Genomic DNA, 10000 nt, shown 5'->3' with positions numbered 1-10000 from the left:
CTTTACAACATTTTCTAAGACTCCCTCCTTCGTCTTTGAAGCCTGGGCAATATTACCACAGCAGCAGCCTCTTCAATTCCTTGTAGCAACGAAAAATGCTTTAGATTAGAACCTTTTGGGTACATGGAACTATTTCAGACAACAGCTTTGAGGCTGGTTTATACAGTGACATAGGCATAAGCATAACGACGTTTGCACTGTTACTAACTTGTACTTATGCTTATGTCAGGGCTTGAAATAATTTCCTGGCTGGCGCCGGTTAGGTTGTCTGGACCCGATTCTGTCCAGACAAATGCACATTACGTCAACTGTACACAGGGTTCGTACACTTTTTCAGACCAAAAATACAAGGACTTTTCAAGGACTTTCAAGGGCCAAATTTTGAAATTCCAAGGACCTCTTTTTTATTTACGTCGAAGAATTTACCCATGGAAATAGTCTGACAGTACAATTCTTGGTCATTTTCCGTAATGCAAAGTAATATTAAAGGCACTGGTAACCATTCTCGACCCTACAGCTCGTCGCGTTTGTAATGACATGACTTGAGTGGCTGATTATTTTTACTGAAGTTATTCGGGTCAGAAAAAATTCAAGGACTTTCAAGGACCAGGAATGAAGAGCAGAGATTTTCAAGGACTTTCAAGGCCTTGAAAATGTACTCTCCAAATTCAAGGGTTTTCAAGGGTTTTCAAGACGCGTACGAACCCTGTGTACACCAGCCTTTAAACAAAGGCATCAATATTTTAGTGTTAAGTACCAGAGTATTCAGAGACATCAATAATTTGGTGTTAGGTACCAGAGCATCCAGGTTTGCAGTACCAGCAGTACCATTGCAGTACCAGCATCCAGGTTTGAAAATCTTATCATGTGTCTACAGTTCATGTCATAAACAAATGCACTAACGTATCTGCAGAGAAGAGGCAGAGGCAGAGCCTTTCTTTTGCTTGCTCGATTTTGGCGTTCTCGAGAAAGAGTTTGAGTATGCGCTACATGTTGCCAAGATACAGTCCCGAATCCAAGCCTAATATGCCAGATCACACCGCCATATTGGTTTTTCACGGTACAGCGGGCTCAATTATAACCATCGGTTTTATCACTAAACGGATGCTTGCACCGGAAAAACGGGTTTGACGAAAGGAAACAAGATTGACTAGTCCAGAAGTTCGGGCTGCGGCGGCTTCAAAGAGTTTACGCGACTCAGGTAGAGCCTCCTTTTGTCCTCCTCAGTAAAGGAAAAGACAAAATGAGGCTCTGCTAGCAGGGTGGATCAAACCTTACGGAAAGCGGTTCTCGTATGTTTTGGTTCAAGGTATTCGGTGCAGAAATTACGTCACGGAATTATCAGACTTCGGTTGCTCTAGTGGGGAAAGAAATTGAAAACTCTACTACCTTCCTCCTTGGTGCGGGATCACGCTTTCCAAACGCCTATCGTTTTAACAATCGTTTACTTTACTGACAAAGGTAATCCGCGCGTGCAGAGCAATACGGAGCAGAAAATGTAGAGCATTAACTTCGATTTCGGTATTTAACTGTTTTTGAACGCGGTATTTCACAGGTACCCCAAGTTAACTGTAATTTGAGCATCACGATCAGTTAAAATTCAAGGACCAGGAATGAAGAGCAGAGATTTTCAAGGACTTTCAAGGCCTTGAAAATGTACTCTCCAAATTCAAGGGTTTTCAAGGGTTTTCAAGACGCGTACGAACCATGTGTACACCAGCCTTTAAACAAAGGCATCAATATTTTAGTGTTAAGTACCAGAGTATTCAGAGACATCAATAATTTGGTGTTAGGTACCAGAGCATCCAGGTTTGCAGTACCAGCAGTACCATTGCAGTACCAGCAGTACCAGCATCCAGGTTTGAAAATCTTATCATGTGTCTACAGTTCATGTCATAAACAAATGCACTAACGTATCTGCAGAGAAGAGGCAGAGGCAGAGCCTTTCTTTTGCTTGCTCGATTTTGGCGTTCTCGAGAAAGAGTTTGAGTATGCGCTACATGTTGCCAAGATACAGTCCCGAATCCAAGCCTAATATGCCAGATCACACCGCCATATTGGTTTTTCACGGTACAGCGGGCTCAATTATAACCATCGGTTTTATCACTAAACGGATGCTTGCACCGGAAAAACGGGTTTGACTAAATAAAACAAGATTGACTAGTCCAGAAGTTCGGGCTGCGGCGGCTTCAAAGAGTTGACGCGATTCAGGTAGAGCCTCCTTTTCGCCTCCTCAGTAAAGGAAAAGACAAAAGGAGGCTCTGCTAGCAGGGTGGAGCAAACCTTACGGAAAGCGGTTCTCGTATGTTTTGGTTCAAGGTATTCGGTGCAGAAATTACGTCATGGAATTATCAGACTTCGGTTGCTCTAGGGGGGAAAGAAATTGAAAACTCTACTACCTTCCTCCTTGGTGCGGGATCACGCTTTCCAAACGCCTATCGTTTTAACAATCGTTTACTTTACTGACAAAGGTAATCCGCGCGTGCAGAGCAATACGGGGCAGAAAATGTAGAGCATTAACTTCGATTTCGGTATTTAACTGTTTTTGAACGCGGTATTTCACAGGTACCCCAAGTTAACTGTAATTTGAGCATCACGATCAGTTAAAATTCAAGGACCAGGAATGAAGAGCAGAGATTTTCAAGGACTTTCAAGGCCTTGAAAATGTACTCTCCAAATTCAAGGGTTTTCAAGGGTTTTCAAGACGCGTACGAACCATGTGTACACCAGCCTTTAAACAAAGGCATCAATATTTTAGTGTTAAGTACCAGAGTATTCAGAGACATCAATAATTTGGTGTTAGGTACCAGAGTATCCAGGTTTGCAGTACCAGCAGTACCATTGCAGTACCAGCATCCAGGTTTGAAAATCTTATCATGTGTCTACAGTTCATGTCATAAACAAATGCACTAACGTATCTACAGAGCAGAGGCAGAGGCAGAGCCTTTCTTTTGCTTGCTCGATTTTGGCGTTTTCGAGAAAGAGTTTGAGTATGCGCTACATGTTGCCAAGATACAGTCCCGAATCCAAGCCTAATATGCCAGATCACACCGCCATATTGGTTTTTCACGGTACAGCGGGCTCAATTATAACCATCGGTTTTATCACTAAACGGATGCTTGCACCGGAAAAACGGGTTTGACGAAATTAAACAAGATTGACTAGTCCAGAAGTTCGGGCTGCGGCGGCTTCAAAGAGTTGACGCGATTCAGGCAGAGCCTCCTTTTCGCCTCCTCAGTAAAGGAAAAGACAAAAGGAGGCTCTGCTAGCAGGGTGGATCAAACCTTACGGAAAGCGGTTCTCGTATGTTTTGGTTCAAGGTATTCGGTGCAGAAATTACGTCACGGAATTATCAGACTTCGGTTGCTCTAGGGGGGAAAGAAATTGAAAACTCTACTACCTTCCTCCTTGGTGCGGGATCACGCTTTCCAAACGCCTATCGTTTTAACAATCGTTTACTTTACTGACAAAGGTAATCCGCGCGTGCAGAGCAATACGGGGCAGAAAATGTAGAGCATTAACTTCGATTTCGGTATTTAACTGTTTTTGAACGCGGTATTTCACAGGTACCCCAAGTTAACTGTAATTTGAGCATCACGATCAGTTAAAATTATAAGCGTTTGTATGGGAATTTGCAAACGTGTTTAGGAGTCGAAATAAAGAACATGAATCGAACAAAAATGCTTTACTTTGTCTTCTCGATACCTTATCAGTGTTCTTGTGGCGTACTTTGGCCATTTCAGCGCTGTTCCAGTGAGTTGTAGGTTCGCTGTTTTCTCTCTATATATTTATCTTCAAGGTTGGATACTCCGATGAAGCAGTTGGAAACACAAGCTGCTGTAAGTTCTTCCAAAAAGCTCAAATCGACCCGAAATTCCACTGAGACCAACCGATGATAGTGCTGCTACATATTTCAATCCTTATATCAGACAAACTTTCACGGAAAGGAATTGAAAATCGCCGAAGTGGGCTGATTTTGCCGTTAGCAACATGCTTGGTTCGGAAGTTCCGTGCACGAGGTTCAAATTCGTTACACACAGGGTGGGCGACGAAGCTTTAGTATCACTGACAGGTACAACGTGAGGCCCTTCTTCGGAAAGTACTCAGCTGTCACGCATATACGGACGAAGTTCAGGGAATGCATTATAAAGATCTTTCGCAAACATAAACATTCAGTTTGTTTTGCAGTGTACCTGTCACTTACATTGTTGCCCACCCAGTGTTTCACAAATTTGAACCTTGGGCCCGGCCGGTAAGGTGTTTTCCAACGGCCGTGCACGGAACTTCATGGCAAAGCATCGCCGACAGTCCTCGATGGAAGGGAGCCGTTAGATTAGCGAGCCGAAATTCCCGCACCGCGGCTGTTTTTGTCCGATAGAGAAAGGCATTAGTTAGAGGAGGATTTTAACGTGCACTGAGCTAAATCTGGAGGCGACCTGAGCGTTCGGAGTGAATCTACGGCTGATTTCCTTCGATGGATATGCGACACCGCCGCCAGCAAGTAACCAACCTGAGAGAGAAACGGTAGAACTAAAACTCCCTAGAATCGCGCTGAAACGGCCAGAAATACTAAGAACATATCATTTTCCATTTTAATTCCCTGGATGGTTTATGAAGTACTTTTTTTTCAGGTTAGGAGCATATTCTTTCGTGAAAATTGTGTCTGGCAAATGATTCTTGTTCTCTCGTTTTCCCGAGCTCCAGTGACCGCTGTATAAAACATGTTTTCTCCAGATAATATTTTCGTTTATAAGAACCTTCCTATATCCTTTTTGAAGCTCAGGATCACTGGGAGAAGTGTAATACGTTACTCCTTTAGTTCTGTGGTTATTCGTACACAAAGAACTGCCACAATTCCAATACCAAGTTTTCGTACAAGTCGCCATCAACAAACTAAAGTGCACTTCCGTCCGGCAAAACCGATAATGGGCCCTTTGCAGGATAGTGATCACATGGTACAAATCCGCCATACTGGGACGCAAATTGCCCACTGCAGTACTGGGACATCTAAAACAAAGAAAATTTAGATTAACTAAATGATTAACTAGCCTTTGTTTTAGATGTCCCAGTGCGCAATTTGCGTCCCAGTATGGCGGATTTGTACCATGTGATCACTATCCTGCAAAGGGCCTATTAGTGCCCAGCTTCCACCGTATGAAATCAGGCACATTCATCATAAACAGTCATCTCCAATGTTTACAATGTAACGCGCACATGCGCAGTTGTTTCGGGAACATGTGCTTTTTAATGAGTTCCCAATGTTTGGCTCACAGCAGAAGGAATGCTTGACATGTATAATTTTTCCTTCTATTTATTTCGGCGCGAAATTTAAACCGCACCGTCTTCTTCCACTGCTTTGAACGGATTTCGACAAGATACTGACCGCCTCCTGACCCGCTATAAAATTCATAGGAATAATAAAAATGGAACAAACTACAAACTAACAAAAGGAAACTTACCAGGATTTTCGAATTTGCTCGGAAGATCATAATCACAACTACAAGTACGGTAAAATTTCGCGCAAATTCTCGTCTAGACACCAGGCAAGGGTTTCGAAAAGATCTCTGTTCTTACTGTCCGGAGCGAGTGGGACTTGGTCGGGGGAGAGGGGTGGGGAGAGAAAGAGAGATTGAGACATGTGGCTTGCGGTCTGCTGTACAATTGTCCTGTCGTCAAAGAATACTTGTCACGGACGCTCCAGGTAAAATAAAGACTTCTTTCATGAATGAGTTCAAAATCTTGAGAGGCTCCTCAAAACGCAACTGGAAATTTTAACAGTATAATTTTACTCAAAACACAAAGGAAGGATCTGATGTCGAAGTACATCACGGTATTCTGTAGTATCGTGCAACTGCTGGTTACTGACTCAATCTCGGGAATGTTGCAGAAGGTAAACATTCACGATCTTTTCCAAAAATAACAAGTTTTTTTTGTTCAGCGCTCTCTTCCCCCTTTATGTTCTCTTGGTCATGCACTATCCGTGAGTTTCACTTTCTGTATATTAAGAAAAAAAGTTTCACTCTCCAAAGATTTCAGTATTTGCCCTAATGACTGTGAATATGCACACTCTAAGCGCTTCTAGTTAAAATGTGCGGAAGGAAACCTTGGCCAACCATTCTACGTGAAGCCTGTGGTAGAAAATAGCGCAGTTTTTTGTCACATAAGGGCATACGCGTACCAGTAAATCTCCAAAGAAATCCTTGTAAGTTTATTCGCATATATCATTATTAGTAAAATTTATATCTTTTACTCTATCTGTTACATCTTATTTTTATATTTCCTATGTATTTTATAGGGGGCAGTGGGTGGTCTGCAGACCGACGGTCATTGTTTTGTCGAAAGCGGCTTTGTATCAAAAGTTCTTCCAGTATTGATCAAGTTGACGTGCTCCATACAAATGTTGTGTAGAATTCTCATGATGAAAAGACTTAAGCACAAATTGGGTCAGTCGGGTGTCATTATCCGGGCACAGCGTAGTTAGTAGTTCCGTGATCTTTGAGCTGCATTTAAGTCTGGCTCAAAAATTGAACTAAAATAGTTGGTATGGGGAGATATATTTTATGGGGCGAACTAGAGCAGTGAGGGGTCGAACTCGCAAGATCGCGAAACCACTGGCTTCCAGTGGTGCTAACCATGATATCGCGTAGCGCCACCTTTCATGCTGCATGGAAATATGACATTCGTGTTGCTCCATTTTTTTTCCAGCCTCAAAGCGTTTAGAAAGTCTTGTATATCATGATCTTAACCTCCTGGAGAAGATCTGCAAGCGTTTGGATAAATCTGTTCCGGGATGTCATAATTACGAAGTCATAGCTCAACATTTCCGCTTCGACTATTGGACGATAAAATCTGACTTTGAACAGCATAAAGAAGGTCCATCCAAAGCTATGATTCTAAGTATTATTTCTCGTTATCCAAAAGTTACAGTGGAGGAGTTTGCGTCGGTTGTGGAAGAAAAAGCACACCGCTGTGAAGTTGCCGAGTTGCTGAGGGAGTACGATTTTCAAGGTGAAGTTTTAGAGTATGGCTTAAATGCTGGTAGTGAATGTGCAAGTATGTCACTATGTGCTATTATTATGACATGAAATTAATTACTTCCCTGTAATTATCAGTTAAAAATCTAGGAAATCAACTATACACTGCATTATCAAGCTTATCGAGACAAACATATTTCATGTTAACAGAATTACTTGCAGAAGTCATAGCGTTCAACACAACTTTTCAGATTCAATACAGCCCAAGTCATACTGGTAATGTGATTGGAAGTTGCACAATAGATTTTGCTTACTGTATGTCTTTGATGGGTACTTTCCAAACTTTGGTCACAGAGAATTATAATTCTTTGTAACATCAAACGTTGTATTTATTATGATCATGAGTTTCAGGCTTATAGATCACATAAACATTTCCAGCAAATTTTTATTCCTATGAAAAATATCTTATTCTTCTTGTTTTGTATCTGTTGATAATTAATTTAGGCACAATATTATTCAGCTTCTGGCTGTGGCTGTGCTTGGTCATTAATGAAGTATCCAGGTATATCAATCTCTCAAAAAATGATAGTGCATTATAAGCACACCCACATTTCCTAAACTGTGTCTTTTCTTGACAATTGTGCAGCCATATTTGCATTACTAAAACAAAAAAGAAGAATTTTCATAAAAATACTCAGAGTTCATTTACCAAAAGAATAATTAAATCACTCCTCCAATATGGTTGCTGTGACGTCATGTGAACAGTGACACTCTACATTATTAATTTTTGTTTTCTTCACACCAGAACGTGTCACCAACGAAGGGGTGACAACAGCTTCCAGAGGTCTTCAAGATGAAGGGAAAGTTGAAGAAGAAGAAGAAGAAGAAGAAGAAGAAGAAGAAGAAGAAGAAGAAGGAGAAGAAGAAGAAGAAGAAGAGGAAGAAGAAGAAGAAGAAGAGGAAGAGCCAAAGGGACTTAGCAGACCCTTGCTATGCAGGGTATGTTATATGATTCTGTTAGTTTTGAGTTTGACCATGACAAACAACACAGCCGGGTTGTTAATTACACAACTACATCTCAAGACGTTTTTAAACATATACAAAAACGTGGCCTTACGTGCATGAGATCACTACTTTCTTCTGCACCACCAAATGGAGGTTTAATTAGTGAAAGGAATGTCAAAAGGCTGCCAGAGGGGGCAAACTACTGTACCCAGCTCTTAGACCAAGTTATATTCCCTAGCTTGGCTGGCAGGCAAATCCTTGCAACCCATACATGATCCCCCAAAGTCCAGATCATGCAAGAAAGTGTCTGCATTAAACAATCAGAGTTTCTCAGGATTAGTTTGGGTCACCAACATGGCAGCTACAATATCAAGACATGTTAGTCTCTTTACTTATAATCTTCATTAACTAAAGTATTTCTTCCATTGTTTAGCAGGAGCCAGTACAGAGCACATCTGTTGATTGTCAACAACAAGATAGGAGAAATAAAGGTATCATAATAAATCTTTTGGAAGTACAGTCGAACCTCGATTATCCGGACTCGTTGGGACTAGACGAAATAGTCCGGATAATCGAGGGTCCGGATAATCGAGAATATGAATATTAATGAGGAACAAAAACTGATTACATTAAGAAAGCGAAATTTAATCGTGAAACAAAACATTTGCAAATCGTTTGGAAAACAATATGGTCTACATCTTCACTGTCCGTTGTGAATACCTGTACACGTGTCGGCAAACGCCTTGTGGAAATCAGATATCTGCCGTTTACTAACGCCATATTCGGCTGACAATTTGGCTTCTTTTTCTTCTTTCTCTAATCGCAAAATTATAGCCTGTTTATCTTTTATCGAAAGAACGCATCGCTTACGCTTCAAGGACATGATGATCGTGAATAAACATTCGTGACGTATGTAGCTTGTTAGTAACAAAGCAACTCTAAGCCAATCAGAACTCATTCGAAAGTTCTGCATTAGTTACGACGTGTGCGAGCGCTGCTTTATTTTGCTTTTTGGAAGAGAAACAAACTCGCCTTTACTTTACTTTTCAACGCTGTAGGATATGGCTAGGGATCTTGATGATGACTAATAAATATTCATGACCAAATTGGGACCAGAGAAAAAGTCCGGATAATCGAGAAATCCGGATAATCGAGGTCCGGATAATCGAGGTTCGACTGTACTATAATTTCAATAAAAAAGGCTTAGTCTAAGTAACAAGAAATCATCCAAGAATTGGTGCAATTTTCTGGACGTTTGCATGAGCAATGCTAGGAGGAATTTGTTATTCATGACAATGCTTTAAAAAACTATTTGGTAATTATTTATTTGCACTTATAGATTTAAACTGAACGAATGGACATTGTATGATCATCTGATCATTTACGATGTAATGCGCACATGCGCAGTTGTGTCGGGAACATTGTGCTTATGTTGGAACCCACTCAAATGATTTCCTAATGTTTGGCTCACATCGAGAGAAATTCTAGACTGGTCTTTTTTCCTTTTATTTCGGCTCGAAATTAAAACTGCACCCCTCTTCTCTCCGCTTTGAACGGATTTCGACAAAACACTGACCCCTGGTCTGCTGACCCCCTCCTGGCCCCCTGTAAAATTCATAGGATTAATAAAAAATAGAACAAACTACAAAATAACAAAATTAAACTTACCAGAATTTTCGAATTTGCTGAAGATCGTAATCACAACTACAGGTACGGTAAAATTTCGCGCTAATTCTCGTCTCGACACCAGACAAATTAAATGTTTTAGAATTGAATCGAAAAGATCTCTCTTCTTATTGTCCGGAGCGAGTGGGACTTGGTCGGGGGAGAGGGGTGGGGAGAGAAAGAGAGAGACATGTGGCTTGCGGTCTGCTGTACAATTGTCTTGTCGTCAAAGAATACTTGACACAGACGCTCCTGGTAAGACTATAGAGACTCCGCAAAACGCAGCTGGAAATTTTAACAGTTTAATTTTACTCAAAACACAGAGGAAGGAACTGGTGTTGAAGTAGATCACGGTA

At 41.2% G+C, this 10000-nt stretch overlaps 1 protein-coding gene across 1 annotated transcript in view; it reads left to right on the top strand.

Annotated features, from left to right (window-relative positions):
- The window catches only part of LOC138017490 (uncharacterized), a 243896-nt gene that overhangs the window by 220458 nt on the left and 13438 nt on the right, over window positions 1-10000 (top strand). The window contains exons 9-11 of the mRNA XM_068864561.1: window positions 6706-7008; window positions 7780-7973; window positions 8416-8470. Coding sequence (XP_068720662.1) covers window positions 6706-7008; window positions 7780-7973; window positions 8416-8470 — 552 coding nt within the window. The remainder of the gene's footprint in view (window positions 1-6705; window positions 7009-7779; window positions 7974-8415; window positions 8471-10000) is intronic.

The sequence above is a fragment of the Montipora capricornis genome, chromosome 9, assembly GCF_036669925.1.
Source record: "Montipora capricornis isolate CH-2021 chromosome 9, ASM3666992v2, whole genome shotgun sequence".
Taxonomy (NCBI): Eukaryota; Metazoa; Cnidaria; class Anthozoa; order Scleractinia; family Acroporidae; genus Montipora; species Montipora capricornis.
Note: the sequence above shows the minus strand (reverse complement) of the source record. Positions and strands in the feature narration are given on the sequence as shown.